Source organism: Miscanthus floridulus, chromosome 12 (assembly GCF_019320115.1).
Source record: "Miscanthus floridulus cultivar M001 chromosome 12, ASM1932011v1, whole genome shotgun sequence".
NCBI lineage: Eukaryota > Viridiplantae > Streptophyta > Magnoliopsida > Poales > Poaceae > Miscanthus > Miscanthus floridulus.
The window spans coordinates 34981694-35003864 of record NC_089591.1 but is presented as its reverse complement, the minus strand read 5'-3'; the positions used below and the strand labels follow the sequence as shown (position 1 = coordinate 35003864).

The following is a 22171-nucleotide window of genomic DNA, read 5'->3' as shown; positions in this document are numbered from 1 at the left end:
CAGGTGGCAGGAGAGGGTGAAGTTGATTGTGTAACAGGTGAACCTCCTCATGGAGATTGTCATTGTACTCCTCAGCAACTGCCACTTGCTGCTCTAACTCCATCTATCGCGCTCTCAACACATTCTCTTCGTGCCAGGCTTCATTCCGTTGGTTCATCACGTGAATCAACATACGTTCACAGTTGCGGTGAGCAACTGTCAACCTCTGAACCTCAAGGGTCTGTTGGTCCCTTTCCTGTGTTACCTGCTCCAAACGGTGCTGAGCCGCATTCCTCTCAGCGGTCACCCGAGCTAGCTCTGTCCTCAGCCTTTCCGCCTCAGTAGGCTTAGGACGGGGCTCACGAGGAGCTAAACGGTGACGAGGCGCCCTGCCTCCAGCGGACTTGCGAGCAGTGAGTTTCGTGCGCACCATCTGTAGCAAAAAGTTGCAACGTAAGGGGAGGATCATTTAAGGGATACGAAATTTAATTAGTCGGGACAATCAAATTTTAAGGGAGGGGATAATGCTAGAAATGCCATGTATGCTTGAACATGATGCATGCACGATCCATACGTCCTCACAAACCTAGAAAAATTTAAAGGCTAGCGAAATATACGGTGGCATACATATGTTCTCTCATACACGGTAGCTAGTCGATCTACACGATACGTTGTTAGTGTACCTGCAGAAAAAATTCATTTCAGCCCAATAATTTCCCAAAAAGCATAGAAAACAAGCAGTAAACTAAATACTTTCATACATACATCCCCTAATGCATATATTCTAGTATCATAGCTACCCATCAGAGATACCCACAATTAAGTACTCTCCCCTAGACCGACGGTTGGACGGTCATGCTCTCACAACTCCCACTTACCAGAGCATAGAGGTATTTTGATCCATATATTACCACCCAAGCGGATGGCATCCATACAATAGCACACCGTATGGACGACGAAACAGAAACAAGCAGGAACCCCCGAGTTAGTACTTTAATAAGCCACCTAAGAGTCCTTATTTGGGCATAAGGGATATGACCATTGGCAATAATTAGTGTTTAATTTAGGATTTTCACAAATACTTTTGTTTTAAATACACAAATGACATGTTTAGTGTCAAATCTTGCTCTGATGCCAGCTGTAACAGAACCGACCAAATCATAAGAACATAAGTACAAAAACAATCACCGAAGCGATCAAATTCTTGTACTTAAGCTCCCATAATCCCGGTAGTCCAGAAATCACGAAGGATTTCAACCAACTTTCGACATACAAACCAAGATCATAGTGATTCAACACAACATATCATCCGTTACAACATTTCACAAGTAGCATTCGGATTACATCCATCAGAGTTGAAATAGAATATTACAAACCAAGTTTGAGTGTGCGGAAGCAACATAGTTTTGGTACAAAACATCATAGTTTTCAATTACATTGCCAAGACTGAGTCATGTCCCACAAAAGCATTATCAGGTACGAGAACTAGTAGAGACCGTGCCCAATAGTCTAGTCTTCATCCCCAGCTGGGAGAAGGCAGTACTTGCAGCAACCAAAGTAGAACTGGTCATCTGCAACAGGTGGGAGATAAACCCTGAGTACGAGAAGGTACTCAGCTAGACTTACCCGCCAAAACCAAAAATAAAAGACACCAAGGATCATGCAAGGCTTTTTAGGTGGGCTAGCTCGACACAGTTGCATAAAAGAGCTTATGATTATAGTAACCAATTTAAACTTAGCATCAAGCTTATCATTATTTACCTGTCCACTAAATTAGCACCTGTACTAGAGCACTCACTTATTAGGAGCAAACAATATTAACCATAGCAGGTATAATAAGGCTGTCATCATCATATCATCATTTCCGAACCATTATGTTATTAAGTGTATCTACATTGGAGATAAGCCCGTCAAGTTCTCACTAACCGGGAGAGATGGCGACTCAAATCGAATTACAACTCAGCTGAGGGGGTATTCCTAACTCTCACCCTGGCATACTTAGCAAGGGTAGCCGTGGGTTACCTTTGGGACAACTCAGGAACCAAATTCATGGGTTTGATCAGCGCCAGCGCTCTCAGGGATTACCCTTCTGCCAGGGCGATCAGGACTTTTAAATCACCTGCCCTTGGACTCACGCCTATGGCTCCCTTCCGAGGCGTACTTTATACTTATCGACTCCCAGCCTGAGTTGAGCTACTCGGCTTCGCGGTCGGTCATCGGACACGGCCAACTAAGAGAGAGGCATGCATTCAACATGAACAGGAAAGGCTCCAAGAATCAGTCCTTAAGCGACGCAGACGGAGTCACTGCAAACCGGCAAGCCTCTGTCCGGTCTTCATTTCAAATTAAGACTGGTTCTTTTCCACGATATCAAATATAGCCAACCGTGCCACATGTATCTTCCTATATCTCGCAGGTGACAGGAAATCACCTGACTTCTACCGTGTTTAAGCAGGGCTAAGCACTATACGAGCCTGAGCTACATAGGATTCAGGATAACAATATCTGGACAAGGATCGGATAACCAATGCAACAAGTGTTTGCATCCAACACCTAAACTTAATGCAACAATATATGTAATAATAATACTGTAACTGCATTTCAGAAATTAGGAGGCTTAATATGCTCCGGGGCTTGCCTTTCACAAAGTTGCAAGGACGGTGATCCGGGCACTCAACGGCGACCTCGTCTGGCACTTCTCCTGAAGGCTGCTCCTCCTGAATCTCCGGTGTCGGCTGCTCCTGCTCGCTCGGTTCCTCGAATTCCAGCAGGGTCACTCCTTCCGGTACACCTATTGCATGCCGATGCAAAAGATAAATACCATGGATGCATAAGGAATGACATGATGCTCATGATGAATGAATCATAGTAAGTGTTTACCAAAAACATCATTGGACACTCGTTTCCCGAGTAAGACTAGCTCTATTCAAATCACTTTAAGCATATATCTAACTTAACTGAAAGAACAAGATCAACTTACCTAATTTGCATAACCTAAGATAAAGGCCTAACACCTAGGAATATTACCACAACTTAGAAATAGTAACGGTATACATAATTTAACATTTAAAGTTTCATATGCATACAAGTATTCCCGTAATTAAATCACAACAAGAGTTATACAAATCCAAATGACTTATATGAGGATATTCTGGAAAGCTTATGAAATGTTCTACAAATCAATGGTAAACAGCAAAGCATGATTCTGATGTTAACCAAATCAATTTCCAGCAAACCTAGAATCTGTCCAGAATGACAGGGTTACTAACTTAATTATTTAATGATTGTGCAAAAGCATACTTTGATCAAACCAAGTTTACCAACTTGTTTTTCATACCTAATAAACATCAGAAAGTATAGTGTCAACTCCTAAATGAATTATTTAATATCCTTTTCCAATTTATTTAGTTAATTAGGTGATTTAAGCAATATATAGTAAAACTATTCATAAAAATCTACAAAAATTATAGTAGCTATCTCATGCTGCACATAGACTACCATAAAAATTTCAAAGCCATTGGGCAAACATAACTTGCTGTATCCAAAATAACAGATGACATGTCTATTTTGAGCATAATTTGGAAACCCTAATGAAAAGTGTAAAGCAATAGATTTCACATTTTTCCTAGCATCATTCTAGCATAAGAACCTTACTCACCAAATTTTACCTATACTGGATCTATAGAAAAATTATGAAAATTCACACAAGATCCATCCATTAATAAAAGGAAATTCTATAACTCAAAAACTATACATGCACTAGCTCTAAAATTTTAACCAGAGCTTCTACTAAGAAAAAATAGATTACCCACAAAATTTCATAATTTTTGGACCACAGCAACTCAAGATAAAATTCAAACAAGTTTGCATGCATCTAAAAACACATTTCAAAGTCCTATTTAATTCATCCAAAATTTCTAAAACATGTGCTCATATAATATTTTTATTAAATACTATACATTACTAGGAACTCAACAAAATTAGAACCATAACATTTGGATCTACCAAACTTGAGTTACACATTTTTGAATCTATCCACAAATCTATGAAAAACACTTAAACAAACAAAATGGAAAAACCTAACCAGCTACTAGGCCGGCCCGCACAGATCCGGCGGCCCGCGACACACGCGCTGGCGTGGCCCAACGCGACGCAGCCCATGCTGGGCTCCCGCCTCAGCCACGACGGCTGGCAAGAGGGGCCCGCGCGTCAGCGAGGGAAACAGGGGAGAAGAACAGGGCGACGGCGAAGCTCAATGCCGGTGACTTCTCCGGCGAACCCGACGGTGCTATGGCGTTCACCACAACAGTGCACATCTAATGGTACCATCTATTGCAGGGATTACAGCAGCTAGAGGGGGTAGCAACGGACACGGCGGCGCACGGCCACGGCTTGGCCGGCTCCGGTGAAGCGACGGCGTCTCGACCCTAATGGCTGGCTCTCCGAGCATCAGGAACACATGCAGAAGCTAGCGCAAAGGAGAGAAGGGGCGGCAATGGTGCAAGGACAGCTGGCCGCATGGAGCGCCAACTCCGGCGAACCCGCCATGGCTGCGGTGGGGAAAACGGCGAATACGCCCTTACCAAGGCACGATCGACCCGACGGTGAGGTGGAGATGGTAAAGGGGATCACGGCGAAGCTCTAGGTGAACGGAGCAACGCGTTTTTGCAACGGCGTGGAAGCTAGGCGAAGGCGAAGGTGCGGCTAGCAATGGCGGACGGCTACGACTCTGTTGCAGCGCGCGGTGGGAGGCGAAGAATGCAAAAATGGAACGGCGACTCGGTCGGGCAAGCGCTGGGGTGCTTCATGACGCGGCTGGCCGTGCCAGGGCGTCCGTGGCGTGTGGCCTGCGTGCTCAGGCGAGCGACGACGGGTGGCACCACGCGGCGTCAGTTTTCTGAATCGGTCGGCCACAACGTTCACTGAACGTTTTCTGAAAACGCGATTCAGTGCAAATGCCGACGCCTGACAGCGCGACTTTACGTTGCTTGTTCTCTTAAACCGTGGCGAGTTAGTGGAAGAAATGAACATGAAAGTTGTAGACCTATCTTCCCTCTACAACTTCCTTTCAATGACAATCATCTAATTCGCCATGGATCCGAAGTTACATCAAGCCCAAGATGGCTCAATCAAACTGGAATTGTATTAAGGACTTAGAAAATTTTTCAAATGTTGAATCCACCTTCAATACTGACTTGTGGGCCATGTTTGAGCATGTTCCACACATTTTCATGAGTTGGTCATAAAACAACTTTTGTTCCTTAATAAATTAGCTACAACTTTGGTAAAGAGTGCACAGCCATGCAAAGTCTCTAAGCTGGTCTTTTGAATCAGTCAAACAGTGGCACTCTAGGGTTCATTTCAAGTCAAACCTCCATTCAAGGGCAATTCTGTCATTTTGACCTACATGAACAATGTCCAAACAATTACTCTAAGTGTAGTTAAGGTGTAATAGACCATGATCAACCCTTTTACAAAAATTGTTATACCACTTCTAATGATCACATGTGATACAGAAATTAAAACAAGCAATTCATACATATGTTTCAATACAATGTTTCACATGTTGCCTAGCCTTGTTGTTATCCTATACTTGTCACATTACTACCATGTTGTCATGCTTCAAGATATGAGAAATTCATGTTGCATTCATATGTTGCACCACTACCACTCTAAGCAATCAAGCATGAAACACATACAATTTAAAATGTTGCATATGTATGTTTCAATGATAATGGCATGATGACATGGATAATGCACATGTTTATGAAATGACATGCAATTTAGTGGAAGCCTAAATACCTAGGGTGTTACACTGCGGTCGAGAGTGGGGGATCTTCGCAGGGCAGGCAGATGAGTTGGGAAGGCCACGGAAGTGGAAAAGTGTTTGCAGCAAGCAGATGAGTTGAAGAGGCCACTGGTCCGTTGTTTGTTTAGGCCCAATAGCTGCGCACGGAACTGGGCGTCCAGACGGATGCCCGACTCATACCATTATGGGAAAAAAATGTTTAGTGAACGGCCGCAAGATGCACGACAATGATCACAACCGTTGTTTAATGCAGGTTCGAACGCATATAAGGAGAATAAAGAAAGGAAGAAAAAAAACAGCCACAAATAGGAACTGAAAATAATATATATTCCTGTTAATATGTTGTATACAGTATAATGACTATTGTTGATATAAATACTCCTACAAGTTAACCAAATAGTACGTAGTAGACCATGCATTTCACTTTAGTAACCCTGAGTCCATGACCCGTGTACAATATATATATATCTTTGTTGGTTTCGTTCAGTGTTTATCAGTCAGCCAATAATATTTTTCTCTCACAATAAACCAGTATTAGTCATGTTTATCAATTCAGAAACCAACCAGCGAACATGTTTTTTTTTTTTTTCCCTGGAAACCGTCCATCTTGCAAGCTGGAACTGATACCTCGTCGGCCACTATCGAGTGGGGCATGGCGCAGCTGCTGAATCACCCCATGATGCACCTGAGGTACGGAAGGTTTGGCAGATCGGCTTCCTCCGGGATGCGCGCTGTGTCGATGGTGCCGCCCTGTTCGCTTGAACTTACTATTTCTGTGGCTGATAAATCAGTTGAAGACTTATTGTGATAAAAAAATATTGTAACATAGCTGATAAATTAAGCAAACGGAGCGGCACCATCGGCACAGCGCACATCATGAAGGAAGCCAGCCTGCCAAACCTTCTATACCTCAGGTGCATCGTCACGGAAACCCTACGCCTCCACCCCGTCGGGCCGCTCCTAGCACCGCACGAGTCGGCCTCCGACCGCTCCGTCGGCGGCTACGACGTCCCGGCGGGGACGATGCTCCTCGTCAACATGCACAGGGACCCACGCGTGTGGGAGGAACCGGAAAGGTTCTCGCCGGAGAGGTTCGAGGGCGGGAAGAGCGATGGGAAATGGATGCTTCCGTTTGGAATGGGCCGGCGGCGGTGCCCCGGCGAAGGCCTCGCCGTGATTCCGTGAAGATGGTCGGTCTCGCGCTGGGCACGCTTGTGCAGTGCTTCGAGTGGAGTAGGGTCGTCGGAGATGAGATCGACATGGCGGAAGCGTGCGAGCTGACCATGCCAAAGTACGTGCCGTTGGAGGCCTTCTACTGGCCGCGTACCAAGATGATGTCACCGCTAACGGCACTTCACTGATCACAAGCGTTTGGATTTTGATTTTTTATTAGGTGGTGTTTGATCGAGTAACTAAAATTTAGGAGGTGTATTGGAAAGGTATTGTATGAGGTGTTCGGATACTAATAAAAAAACAAATTATATAATCCGTTAGTACTACACGAGACGAATTTTTAAGCCTAATTAGTCCGTCATTAGCACATGTTTACTGTAGCACCACATTGTCAAATCATGGACTAATTAGACTTAAAAAATTCGTCTCATAAATTAGTCGTAAACTATGTAATTAGTTTCGTAATTAGTCTATATTTAACACTCCATGCATATGTCCAAACATTCAATAGAACAGTGACTAAAATTTAAAAGGGCAACCAAACACCACCTTATTGTTCAACTCCGTGCTAGACAGGTTCGGGCTCAAAGCTCACGTTACCTGTCTCCGTGAGACAACGACTGGCACAGTGGCACCAACCTGATCACTGCATTGTTAGACTAAACTAAATCTACATCACTGTTCGGACGAGAAATAAAGGCCTCTTCCACGACAACGAGATCCATTTGTACTCTTTTTTTAATAAAGTAGCACTATGCGGTTCTACATTGAGCTAGAGTTCCACGACTTCTAGGAGGGTACGTTGACACGCAAAAATGTCCCACCACCGAGATTGAGTTAGACCATCAAGATCCTAACGTAGAGGACGTGCTAGAAAATATTTCACACAACACAATTCGTCCAGCTAGTATCACAACAGTTTTTTCACAACTTATAATTCACAATAGTTTTTTCATAGCTCACAGCTCAACCAAACAGTCCATTAGAAACGAAGCAAGACCTGTTTCTGTTTCGTCCAATCTCGAAGGAAGACCTGTTTGGTCCAATCCCGAAGGAAGACCTCCCTATCCTATATAAATATAAAGGCCCAAGGCCAACTAAAACACACCCAATCGAATTAAATCAATTTAATTTATCTTTTTACTTACTTTATCCTAATCTCTTGCAACCTTAACATGTCGTTCATCTACCGATCTTCAGTCTCCACTAGTTGTCTCATTCGCTTCACTAAAAAAATAAGACAAAACACTGTTCCGGTAGATTTATTGCGAGAGAAACACACTGTTCTGGCTAAAAAAACAAGCTGAAAAATACGGATTATAAGAGAAGCGAACATGAACCGTGTTTTTAGGGCGTCGACTAGATGGCTAAGGTGCTCGCAGGAGGCAAGGCGTCCCTACCGAGAGAGTCAATGGGATTGGAGGCATAAGGGGAGAAAATTTTGTATTTGGCCCTAAAAATAGTGCTCATTTCTTATTTGACATCGAAACTGGAAATCTTTTCTATATGTCCTGAACTCGAGTTTTTCTTTCTTATTTGACACTTCCGTCTGTCTGAGTTGTTAACGGTGTCAAGTCCTATGTGAAAAGTCCATTTTACCCCTAGAGTTTTTTACTAGTCCTGGCATTCCATGGTTAATACTGCTATCTTTTATGAAACATTGCAGTTTAAGATAAAAACATTCATAAAAGATAGCAGTATTAACCATGGAATGCCAGGATTAGTAAAAAAAACTCTAGGGGTAAAACGGACTTTTCACATAGGACTTGACACCGTTAACAACCCAAACTGACGGAAGTGTCAAATAAGAAAGAAAAACTCGAGTTTGGGACATATAGAAAAGATTTTCAGTTTCGATGTCAAATAAGAAAGGAGCATTATTTTTAAGGCCAAATACAAAATTTTCTCGCATAAGGGCAGGGCCAACGCGGGCTAACATTCGTAGAGGTTTCAGCTAAAAAGAGATGCTACGTTGACAGAGCTAGTCTTGCAGTGCTAGCAATCCTAGAGCTGTTTTGTGGGAATTTGCACTTAAGGGACCATAAACCCACCCAACATGTTTGCTTTATTACCTCTGCTGCAGCATGCAGACTAGGAATGAAAACGGTACAGATATTTTCCGACCGTATTCGAAACCGAATCTGTTTAGAGGGGTTGAGATCTGTCCGTATCCGAGTTCGGATATCCAACATCCGATACCGTATCCGTATTCGAATACTCAAATCGCATATTTATGATGTCGATATCCAATCGTATCCTATCCGACATAGTTGACACTATCCGTATTCGAATCCGAATCCGGACAAAAATATGAAAACAAATGTAATATCAGTGATATCCGTCCGTATCCGATCCGTTTTCATCCCTAATGCAGACCAACAACAGAGCCACTCTCTGCTCCTAACTTGTGTTACAGTGTTTGCCTCTTTTTTTTGTGAGACCAAACCACCGTAACTTCTGCATGCTGCTCTGCCACCCTGCGAGACTACTAACTGGGCCATGTTTAGTTGCACCGAATCGGCGTCGTCGGAAACACTGTTTATGCTGTAGTGCACTGTAGCATTTCGTTTGTATTTGGTAATACTTGTCCAATCGTTGACTAATTAGGTTCAAAAAGTTCGTCTCACAAAGTACAATCAAACTATGCAATTAGTTTTTGATTTCGTCAACATTTAGTACTCCATTCATGTACCGCAAGTTTGATGTGATGGGGAATCTTCTTTTTGCATAGTGCCAAAGTTATGGATTTTTGGTGAACTAAACGGGCTCCTGGTGTGATCACCATGACTTCTGTAGGCTACTCTGTCACCCTGCGAGACTCTGGGGCACCACGCCAATACTGATGTGGACTCTGGGGCACCATGCCAATACTGATGTGGACTCTGGGGCACCACGCCATGCTGGCACGTTGGGCAAGCCCTAATAGAAAAACCGAATGGAGAAATGCCATGGAGTCGCCTCCTTTCTCATCCTTACCAAATTTGGCACCATTAGACTGTCCACAGTGTGAGCAGTGCCGAAAAAAAATTTCTGTCTGACACAGAGCACCGATGCTTCAGCTCTCCAATTCTCACAGCGTGGGCACCGGTGCTTCTCTGTGCTTGTGGACCCCGTCGTAGCGGCCGCGGAGGCAGAGGCGAACGGGCAATAATATTTTTTAACGAACATGCATCGGTGCCCACTTTTTTTTCATCTCAGCACCGGTTACAACGTGGGCATCGGTGCTCCAAATAGGAGAGAGAGTGTTTGGGCATCGGTAAAAAGCAACGCTGTGGCCAGTCTTAGTCGCCACACAGCGTCGCCTAGGTCATCTGCAGCAACGGCAACTGATCCAGAAGGGGGTCACAACTCACAACATGATCAGTCTAAGGGAACAGAGTAGTGGGGGTAGCAGTGAGGGCGCAGAGTAGTGAGGGGTAGCAGTGAGAGGAAGGAAAGGAGCGTAGGCCAAGCTACATGCGCACGAGCTAAGACTGCAAGAGTAAAGAGTAGTGCGAGGGAGATGCGGCAGCACTGCATCCGCGATTCTAGGTGATCTCTTCAATGAGACAACTCTACATGAGTGAGGCATAAGACAATTAACATTGTTAGTAATAAAAGGTACATGAGACTGAGAACAATTGCTTGGTCCTTTGAAGACGAGCCATCCTTTTCACCACCCCTCTCGACCACATAACTCATATATCAGATCAGTGCAAAATGTAAGTTGTTCCATTTGACCATCAAGCTGTTCGGCTGATAAGTCAGCTAATACTGTTTCGTTATGAGAGAAAACAATGTATCATGACTAATAAGTTCAAGCGAACATGTTGTTCCTTCATTTACATTCATACTTCAACAAAAAGTATTACAATTCTCTTTTGTTCTAGACTTTTCTCACTTTTTTTTCTTTTCACCAATTTTTTCTTTTTCTTTTTGTTTCTTTATTACCTTTTTTATTCAGGGGTGTGAGGGATAACATAAAAATAATATACATATATATATTATATGAAAACGAAATCACAATCACAAAATATGGTAAACGACCACACAGGCTGACAGGCTATTAAATAGACCAACACTACAGAAGATACCCGCCACAAAATTTGGATTGAATGGGTCAGTTACATATTCCCTATCAGTTTAGTATGCACAGCAGGAGGTTTTCGACAAGAGGCCTCGATGGAACTTAGGAGAGTTTGATGTTCATCGAGCTCATAACAGAATCCACAAAGCTGATTTCAGCAGGAGCTACAGACTACAGAACTAGCATATTACCAACTGCTTTCAGCACAATGCTACCCCCAAAATGAAGTGTACAAATAACCTAGCACCACTCACAGTTTCCGTGAACAATGAGATGATTAGGTGATTACCGAGAAAGTCTCCACTCTCCAGTAATGCTTTTGAACCCATATTTCTTTAACCATTCTTTTTTCTTTTTACAGTCTTTACCGTGCTGCCCTACAATTAAATACCAAAGCTTTCAAAAGGTCTTCCAATAGCTTCAAATGTGATAGATCGATGCAATAGCTGAGCCACCAAATCAAGGTTCATAACATCAACTCGTCCGGATATCAATAGCCTGTGGAAAAAATCAGATTAACACACCATTTTCTTAAAAAAATGGGATACCAAGGGACAGACCAATGAATAAAAACTAAAGAGACAGGGTTCTTAGCAAAAAGCAAATAGGTTAATCAAATAAAACCAAGAGTGGAATGTACAAACTACAAGTCTCGTGCCATGTATCAAACAAAAAAGAAGTGTTGTGCGCCAGAAAAAAAAGGCTTCCATTCCATGATTCCATCCATCCCTTGTTATCTGTACTTGACTGGCCCACATGCAGTGAGACAGGCGATTCAATACGGATGCTCAGCTGCCAAGATGAGTGAAAAGCCAAAAACGTGCATAGTTCCCCTTGCCAACCTGTAAGCAGCTGAGGTGTCTCACTGCTTGTGAACTAAAATAACAAATCCCATAACTGCGTGGGGGCAAGGCAAGGAGATTTGGATGGAACCAGGTTTCATGAGACAATCTTGCACACTAGTAGTTGTTTCATATGTCACAGTGGACTTCTGGTATCAAGCAAATGTCACTAAATCAATTTTGGCAGTAAATAGGCTAAGCTCACATATGAGATGACCATGTTAACATTAGTGTATCACATACAAATAAAAATACATAAAACCAGAATCGATACTTATTGCACCACGCATTGATGGCAACATGTTTCAACACACCAGCAGGAGGTTACCCACAATATCTATCCGGGATATATTTTATGGAACAGCCTGAAGTACAATGTGGAGGCAAAATAAAGGGGTGCTACTGCACTCATAAAACTGGAGACAGAAACACACATACACACACAAAGTACAAACCAACATCGCTATTTAACCTGATGTAAATAGAAGTCTGAGCTAAGGGAGAAAGATTTTGATTAATTGCTCACTGAGTTACTAGATACTAGACACTAACCATTGGTGAGCTTAGATGATTAAGAGTTAAATGTATGAGCGGTCCCTGAACTTGTCAAGGAGTGTCACTTAGGTTCATGAACTTTAAAAATGCATTTCTAGGTCACTAAACTTGTTAAACGGTGCACTGTAGGTCCATGTCACCCATGTGGATATTTTATATGACGTGGCATTGCCATGTGACGCTGACTGTATATGACACTTTGCATTTAACACCTCAAAAATATTTCATCTATCTCACTCTCACCAATCCTCCCTTCTTTCTCCTCATCTCTCTCTCTCTCTCTATACCCATTGCTCCACTCGTCCGCCACGCACGCCACGCATTGATTGCCAACGGCGGATTCTAGCATCTTGCTGCCTTCCCTATCCTTCGATTCCTCACATATGTTGCCCCTCGATCTTCCTCACATATGTTGCCTCTCCATGGACTCGCTCCTAATTCCTCCGTCCGTGGAATCGTGGCGGCACGACCACATCCCCGGCAGTGCCCAGCTCCACGTCTGAGTCAGCATCGGCGTCGCCCGTGATGTGGGGCCACCGTCTCGTGTGCGGCGCTGGGAGGGGGCGGTGCTGGGCTGCTGGCAACTGTGGCGGCGTGGCCACGATCACCGGCTCAGGCGGGGGCTGGAGAGTACGGGCTCGAGGGGAAAGGGCAGGGGGGCATGCCAGTGGCGCGCGACGAACAACACAGTGGCACGTGGTCATGCTGCCACACGGGCGCCTGTAGCCTCTGCCTGCGTCGTGATGTCACTTGTCGCCGACCATCTGTACGTTCCGCAGCTGCGTGCTCACCATCCTGTCTGCAGCACGTCCAGAATTCGGACAGGGCAGTGAATAATCTGAACTTGATCTGAAGCTTTTGGTGAAAATGGTGTCTAACTCCGGCATCAGATGGAGTATACTCTATACACTGTTCTCTCTGGTCCGCGCATTGCGATTGTCTAATCTGTTTCTTTCACTTGGTAGTGTACTGCTCTTTCAAGGAAAGCTAGTTGGTGATGGTGCATGTGCATGCCCACTTGGCTACTTGACAACGTATGGGTCAGTGCATCCCTTGCCATCAGCGATGCGCACCGGAAGGAGGCCCTTGCATCGAACGATGCCATGGCATGGGGAGCGACAGCTGCTGCGCCGAAGGCCGGAAATCGCTGCACGCGTAGGACTGCTGTCTCACATGGGGCGTGGAGGAGGGAGGGGGCAGTGCCACCAGCGTCTGGCGCTAGGACGGCGTGGCCACGGTCGCCGGCTGGAATGGGGCTGGAGCGGGTCTTCTGCGGGAATACGGTGTTGCACTACTCTCGCGAGGTGCTCGAGGGGAAGGGGCGAGGTTGTCGGCGTTGGCTGCGGCGGCGGCGCGGCCACGGTCGCCGGCACGCGTGGGGCCAGAGCGAGGATCGGTGCACTCGCGCAGAGTGTACGGTGAGGGTCACTAGTGCCAAAACTCGGAGCAGCTTAGAGAGAAGGTGATGACGATGAAACAATGGAGGATGGGTGAGAGTGAGATGGAATATTTTCAAGGGGTTAAATGCAAAGTGCCAGATATAGTCAGCATCACAGTGGCATGCCACGTCATATAAAATGTCCACGTGGCTGATATGGACCTGCAGTGCACCACTTAACAAGTTTAGTGACCTAGAAAAAGCATTTTCAAAGTCCATGGACCTAAGTGACACCTCTTGACAAGTTCAGGGGGCGCTCATGCATTTAACTCAATGATTAATCCCCATACTAGACAACTATAGAAGATGCATACCACATTGTTGATAGAAGTGAAGATCATACAGGCTCAATTTTAACATGATAAACCTATATGTAAGGCAGGTCTTGGACATTGGACAAGCTAAGCACAATGCTGCATCAAGCCTACTATGTCACCTCTGGCAAAATTCACATACCAATCATTGTACTCTGACTTATGAACCAATAAGGCCCTGTTTGGATGCAAAGTATTTTTAAAGTATCGGAGAAATAGCATGGTTTGACATAATACTTTGGTTTTTAAAAGTTACTGGGTGTTTGGATGCAACCAATCTTGTAGTCTTCTAAAACCATGGTTTTGTCAAAACTGTAGTCTTTTTAGAGTTTTAGAAACTTCACTCATGACCTCTTTTTTCTAAACCACGGGTTTTTGTCTTTTTGGCTTATAAAACCACAGTTTTGTGATACTACAGTTTTTTAAAACCTCATCATCCAAACAGGCCCTAAAGGTAATATAAGGCTTATGGAAATAATTATTAAGGAAACAAAACAACTATCATCTAAAGTGAATATAATGTAATGTTATCGATTTCCTTGTTGTATTATGAGAACTTCACAGCCAACACCTATCTGATAAGCTCATAAGCATCCCTGCCTATTGATCTGCAGGGGTGTGTGGGTGGTTAAACATGCATACATGCAGATGGGCCGCTGCATAATACCAGAGTAAGTGATAGTATTGATACTTATAAGATTATCGCATACTTTGCTAACATCAGTTATTTCCTTTTCACAAACTATTTGGCAGATAGTGAAAAAACAATGAAGAAATCCTGCAATAACAAAGTGTTGATGTCCTAGGACGCACTCCCTCCGGTAAAAAAATAAGTTTTGGAATGCATGTAAGCAACTTTTAATTATTGGTAAGAATATCTTCATGAATATTTCGACTGGACTTATGAAAGATAGTGGACACCTTTTTCACGATATTATACTCTTATTGATTTTACAAATATATTGCAATTGAGGTTCATAAAGAGGTTCCTAAAGAAGCTGTGTTTTGGGATTGTGCCGTTGCTCAAAACACCTAATTTAGTAATCAGCAATAAAAACAACTTAAACATTTGAAGAACAGGTTATTTCCATATTCAGTGCAACGTACCTCATTGTGGAATGTCAGAATCTGAGATAACATTCCTTGTGGAACGACGTTCAGGAGGACACTCATCATTTGACGATAGAGAGGAACTAGAACATGAAGCTTTGGAAATTCCAACTGGAGAAGTCTTTGCATTTTCCACAGTTGAGATGGATTTATTATGAGGAATGGCTACTGTAACAGATGTAGCAAGAGATGATACTTTCCCAACAGGGCTTGGGGGCTCAGATGATATGCTTTGAATATGGCCAGAGATACTGGAGGCCCTCACAGGAACTGAGGTATTCTGAGGTCTGGAATGGTTATTTGAGCCTGGAGATGCTGTCAACCACATAAATCGTAGTGTGTGTCCTTTGCAAGATTTACCACCAATAAATGCTTTCTCAGCTGATTGCCGCGTTGTGTAAGTCACACAAGCCGAGCAACTCAGAGAAGGTTTTAGGGTTGCATCATGGTTATGGGCTTCAGTATCTTCCAGGACAACTGACGAAAGCTCCCCAAATGATGAGAAATGGTCTGCCAAGACAGATTCCTGTAAATAAAAGTGGTAAGCATCAGAAACAGAATGAAACAGATTGTAGTCAAACACATGAACACAAAATGCAGCATGAGAACATATTAACCTTTGAGTGCCTTTTTTATCCAAAAGGAAAGGCAAATTATTTTATGCAAAAAAGAAAGAAAGAAAGAAAGAAAGAAGTCACTGGTTGCGTAGATGTAAGACTGATTTTTATCAGCGCCTCATTCCACTAAATGTAGACGAGACTACAACTTCCAGTTCATCAAATAGGTAATGTAGCAGTACATTATTATTGTTCAATTTTTGTCATTACACATAGCTAAAGATGTTAATAGTTACACAGTGGCATAAAAGCAATCCGTTAAGCTAAGAATAATAAAAAGCAAACACAATTAGGTAATTCTATATGATAAATATTGCTGTAGATACATCGTCTCATGTATTATGTACTTACATCCATCCATGCCATGATTAGTTTTAAACTTTTAACAACACAACAGAACCTAAAAAAAAAAGGGCAGACCCAGTGCCGGAGACTCCCACATGAGTGGGGTCTGGGGAAGGGAAAAACCGAGGCAAGCCTTCCCCCCGCAAAATCTGCGGTGAGGCTGCTTCGAACCCGCGACCTGGTGACTCAGTGAGACAGCTCTCACCACTGCACCAGGCCTGCCCTTCACAACAGAACCTAAAAGATACATGTCATTGAAGGTTGACAATTTTAACAGCCAAGATAGAACTACTCAATATACAGGGCCATTAGCAATCCACGGGTACAAGTGTAACTTGCTCATAACATGAAATGGAACTACTCCAATATACAGCTCACATAAATTTTACAGCACCACATGATAAGATCCTGAATGTGACATAGGATCTTGCAGACATATATCAGAAGCAAGAACATTGCCTTCTCATATTAATTTTGTGATGGTAAGGGTGACAAAAGTTCAGTTAAGAAGTTCAAAAAGTAGGTGCTCACTATCCAAAATTCCATGTATAGGTCTATCACCAATTTTGACAGGGGAAAACATTGAACTGCACAAATAAAATCCCGTGACAATAGTGCCATTTTTTAATGGTTTCAGTATGTCAAGGAATGGCAGGTGGTTGGATGTAAAACTTACATTTGCAATTTCAGGTGGCAAAGGTGGAAGAATTCTAAATGATGTGGTTCGATTGTCAAGCTTAAACCTATTCTGAGGAGGTGCTGGCAGAGTAGTCTGTTTTGTAACCACCGCTGATTTCTGCATGGATGTCGCAGCAGACTTTTGAGAGCATGAAGCAAACTCTCCAGAACTTTTCTTTTCCAATGAACCAGCAATCTCCTGTGCCCCTTCAGCCCTCATGGACCTTGCATCCTTTACTTTTGATGCATCATTAGAAGCAATTTCTTTTCCACCAGCCTCTGCATGCTCAACTGAATTTGCTGAACCTTTCTGCAACATAGTTGTTTAATTATCAGAAATCAGTAACAGAAACAGCTAAAAATGCAATTATCATAGGCAAAAGTAAGCATGAACAGTCAGCCTGTTCCTCCTAATGAAAGTCAGTTCACCTAACAACCAAAATAATACAATAAACAATATGAATTCATGCTACTAGGGAAACTAGTAATTACTTGTTTTGCAAGTTTCTCTAACTGGCGGCGGAACTCATCACGCTTCTGAGCTAAGATCTCTTGTTTTTTACGTAGTTCTTCCAATAGTTCTAGACTTTCTTGCCTTTTTGGAGCATGGGGTGGTACTGGTTTTGTATTACTTGCTGGCAGCATTTTAGAACCTGGTGTAGCAGAACTCAACGGTTCAGCAGAAGATCCAGAACTGGGCCTTGGAGCTGTTGATTGAACATTTTCCTTGACTCTGTTGGGGAAAGAATTAGCCAGTGTAGTAGACAACTGGGAAGACTTTCCAGAGATTCTGCCCTCTCCCACATCCAGAATTCTATCTCTGTTGGCCCACCATAGCTTTATAAAGCGGTTGCCCATAACAGCATCTGGAGCTTTTAGGGCAGCTTCAGCTTCTTCCCTTCTCGAGAACTGGACAAAAGCTTTTTCACTGTTAGATGGAATATAAATATCTATTACTTGACCAAACTTCTGAAAATGCGATAGAAGGGCGTCCCATCTGTTGCTTTCTTGGGGAATTCCATGTACATATAGTGTACGGGATGCTTTCTGAGCAGCTCGATTACTTTGCCGGCCCACATCTCCATATATTCTTGAATTGGGTTGACCACTAGTATCCTTAGCAGCAGATTTTACTTGGCCCGTGCTGAGAGCCATCTCATGATAATCACTTTTTTGGTTTCCAGTGATATTTGTTGACGTACTTTTAGCTGTGTTACTACCTCCTGGTTTTCTTTTTGATGCTATTCGCCCCCAAACAGAAGACTTCAAACTCTGAGAACCATCAGAAGCAAAAACCTGGTTTGAATGCTCCTGCCCCATTTCATAGCCAGAGGATTCAGAATTCCAAACTCCAACATCTTTATGTACAAAGCCAGTACATGATGCTTCTGGGTGTTCATTGTTCCAGAGAGGCTGATCAGGATCATATACATCAGCATCAGCAATGGCTGAAACAGCACTTCCATTTGGCTTTAATGCATCACTTGCTACACCAGATTTCACATCTTTTACAGGAACGCTTTTACTCCCTCCAAGGCTTGATAAGTTAACAGAATTGGTTCCTCCCTCATTTGGGATTCCCAATCCTTGAGCATTTGGAACTGATACTGGAAGATTGAATTGAGAGAGACTCTGCAAAGTGATAAGAAATTATATAAACTCAGTATCTTTACCTAAAAACAATAGAACATCAAGTAGTACTTGGCCTGAGGAACATTGCTGCGGCTTACATAAGCATAGCATAACAAATTAAATCTTCTATATTACCAAAAACAATATGATAAAGATAGAAAGCTAACTCAAGTGAAATAACAACCAGAAGGTAAAATGTTGCAGCAAAGAGAAGATCCAAGGCAGGCTGAAGTTAATCACGTTAAGATGTAAAGTTCTCCAAGATTTCTCAGTTTGGATTTTGGATAGGTTATTGTGACTTGCGAGTAAAGTTGACCACAACTCAGACTAGTAATAACAGCACTAAAGCACACCTTTTCAAGTCCACATTTACATTCGCACAACATAGCAAACAGACATAATATCCTATCAGGAAGTTATAATAGAACACAACAAATAAGCAAAAGCATGCAGGTTAGAATGCAGAAGATTATGAATAGTGTGAAATAGACAGACGGACCTGCATATCATCAACAACAATTCTATTTACACCATGCTCCATGGGGCACATATCCCCTCTCAAGCAAAATCCACGTTCCTCAAAGTCTCTACAACGTTGACGAGGCATGCCAAGATCGATCAAAGGAGATACTGAGGGCTGAATAGGGCCTTGCATTCCAAGTGGATGGATTGGATCCAAAATCCCATGAGGCATTCCAGGCATAAATCCATATGGACCACTTGGCAATGCAGTGCCCATAAATAAGCTAGGATGTGCCGGTGGTCCTTGTGAAGCCATCTGGGATGCAAAATCCATCATATCAAGTGAGTTAAATCTTGGATCATGATGAGTCCAGGGTGCACCATTCCGTCCTCTTCCTCGTGTCATAGGAGGGCGAGTAGCAGCAGAAGCCGATGAATCAGCTCGGAAGTATTGGTTCGCTCTAGGTGCTCGAGTGTGACCTCCTACTCCAGAACGCTTTTTGAATTTTGGCACAAAATCCTTCTGTACTTCACCTTGAGAACCAGCTCCACCAAAAGGTAGTCCATTACCAGAAACCCTACTCCTTTTTTTGAGAGGCCGCCCTGGATGTTGCTCCTCTGTATTATCATCAGATTGTTGTCTAGCCTCCCGTCTTCGGTGCTTGTGGTTGCGGTCATCATCGTCGTCATCGCTAATTTCAATGTCTTCACTATCTGTAGCAGCTTCAGAATTTGTCGAATTATTTTCTTCTTTTGGTGAAGGAACTTCTATTCTGTCAGCATCCAACACTGGTGATGATGACTCTTTGAGCATCTTCAAGGTTACCAATACAGCAGGAAACTTTGCATCTAGATTGTATTCAATGTCATGATCATCTTCAACTCCAAGTCTTCAAGAAGTGATTCAATCCTATCGTCGATATATCACTACATGAGGCAGAACACAGAAACAACAATGAGTGACAGAATACAAAGTTGATCGTATGATCAGAAATAATGACTAGCTTGTAATATACCTAATAATGACAATAAACAGATGATAGGCCCAGAAAAACAGAAAATTGACAAGGCCGCATGTCACTCTTTTCCCTTTAAAACAGAAACTGAACTGATGGTAGTTTAACTCAGCTTTTCAAACCCCACTTGATATACTAGCAGGATTGTACAAAAAAAAAAAAAAAAACATGTCTATGCTTGATTTTCTAATACCACCTCCAGCAACAAAAAGAAATGTAACAGTCGAACTAGTCTTGTTGAACTTCCCTAATTTTGATAAGCATCATACATACAAGTGGTTGGCACCATGAAAAATGGTGAGTAGGTTCACTGCCCTCCAATCATATTATGTAGCTCCTAGAAACATAGAAAAACATGGGAAATACTGGTTCAAGTCACACCCTAAGGGTTTCAATAAGTTAAACACCACTAAATTGTTACCAGATGGTGGATATAGACAAACTCATCAAAGCAAACTGCTATTACTGAAGAGATACCACATCTTAACTATTGAGCAATGACCATAACATTAGCTGGAGTTTTCATATAGTCCCACATCCCCTTTCAATACGAATTCATGTCGATCAGAACAAACAATATAAGCAGGAAAAAATTGTGCATAAAGAGACTTGTTTGGACCCAACTACAATTGCAAGCCAGATAAACACAGGCACATAGGGTCATCAAGTAGAATGCCATATCTACACATTCTCCACAAAATGGTGACCAGCAAACCTCAGAAAGACTAAAAACCAATGTGAATTTGGTATGACAACATCAAAACATCTACCGATCTACCCAAGCTCAATGGCTCACTCTTATCATAGGAAACAATAAAATGATTTACAGCCCTATGCTGCTCCCGAAGAGGTGCGCAAACAAACAAACCTAACAGGCATAACATTCCAACAGATAATTGCCCCAGAAATGCTCCTCTATTGACCTCAAATGTCCACTCTGTACTCCTGGCAGAATTTCACCAATCAGACTGCTTGACAAATGGAGCTCTTGGTCGAGTCAAGACTCAAGAGGCAATTTTGCGCAGACCACCCCATGCCCCACAGACCCACAGCCCCGGCAATGAAGAACTGCAGTCCGAGCATCCCAGCCAACAGCAATTCAGCTTGTTCGCTGGTTGGTTTCTAGACTAATAACTGTACCATGGCTAATAAGCCCCGACTGAAAACAAGCGTACAGGCTGATTAGCTCTAGAGACCCCAAAACCAGAACCAGGCACAAATCACGAGTCACCGCCGCCGCAATCGCATCAGTATACCCACCACACCACAGCCGGTCGCGTCCCACCCTGGCTCCTACTAGTCGCGAATTCCGCAGGTAACGCAGGGCAGCGCTCGAGCACGCGGGGCGGGGGCCTCCCGCGGGCTGCGGCCTGCCTGCTGGGCAAAGGGAACGGAGGCGCGCGGAACGGAATCGGGGCTTACCAATCGAATCCGGACAGCCGGCCGCGGAGGAGCAGGCGACAGCGTCGAGGCGGGGGAGGAGGGCGAGCTCGAGGGGAGTCACCGTCGGGGAGGTGAGGAGATGAGATGGTTAAATGGCGAGGGGCACTTCGGTAATTTTGGCCTGGGCTTCTCGTGTTGGGAAGCTAGGGTAGGGTTCTTGTTCTTGTTCTCATTTCAGTTTTCTTGTCCAGGTTGTCCCTGTCCTCTCCTCACAGCCCTTTGGCTCTGGCATAACCTGAGCTTCAATCTCCTTTCGATCCATAGGGCTAATCCATTGGCCTAAACTAATCATCGGCAGGTGTAAATAGGTAAGAGTATTCAGCCTGTTCGCTTGCTCGTATACGATCGTGGATTATAAGCTGGAACAATATTTTTCTCTCACACCAAAACAGTCAGTAGTAAATAATCCACGATCGTTTACGGCCTGCCGAATAGGCTGAATATAGGTACGTGTTTGGATTATTAATAAAGGGTAAATAAACTATGTTTTCAATTCTTTCCACTTGAGAATCGTGAATTTCTTAGGGGGTGTTCGGCTGGAGGAATTTGGATGGTTTAGAGGAATGCTGGAGGAATTTGTGCGAGAAAAATACTGTTCCAGATGAAAAAAAGAAGCGGATGAAAAAAAGAAGCGGATCAAGCCAGGTTTAAGGACATGCGAACGGGGCTTTGCATCTTGGGTCAGCTGCCCG

The 22171-nt window shown here is 43.4% G+C and overlaps 1 protein-coding gene and 1 pseudogene across 1 annotated transcript; one reads left to right on the top strand and one right to left on the bottom strand.

Moving 5' to 3' along the window:
- Window positions 1-7149, top strand: part of LOC136498584 (cytochrome P450 81Q32-like) — a 40662-nt pseudogene extending 33513 nt beyond the window's left edge.
- Window positions 7150-11045: 3896 nt separating this feature from the next.
- On the bottom strand, window positions 11046-21620 carry LOC136495366 (zinc finger CCCH domain-containing protein 27-like). The gene is made up of 6 exons (XM_066491309.1): window positions 21459-21620; window positions 19058-19947; window positions 17419-18558; window positions 16925-17236; window positions 15284-15812; window positions 11046-11525 (listed from the first exon to the last, which is right to left on the bottom strand). The coding sequence occupies exons 2-5, from the start codon at window positions 19832-19834 to the stop codon at window positions 15285-15287; spliced, it is 2757 nt and encodes a 918-aa protein (XP_066347406.1). The 5' UTR covers window positions 19835-19947; window positions 21459-21620; the 3' UTR covers window positions 11046-11525; window position 15284.
- Window positions 21621-22171: the final 551 nt, after the last annotated feature.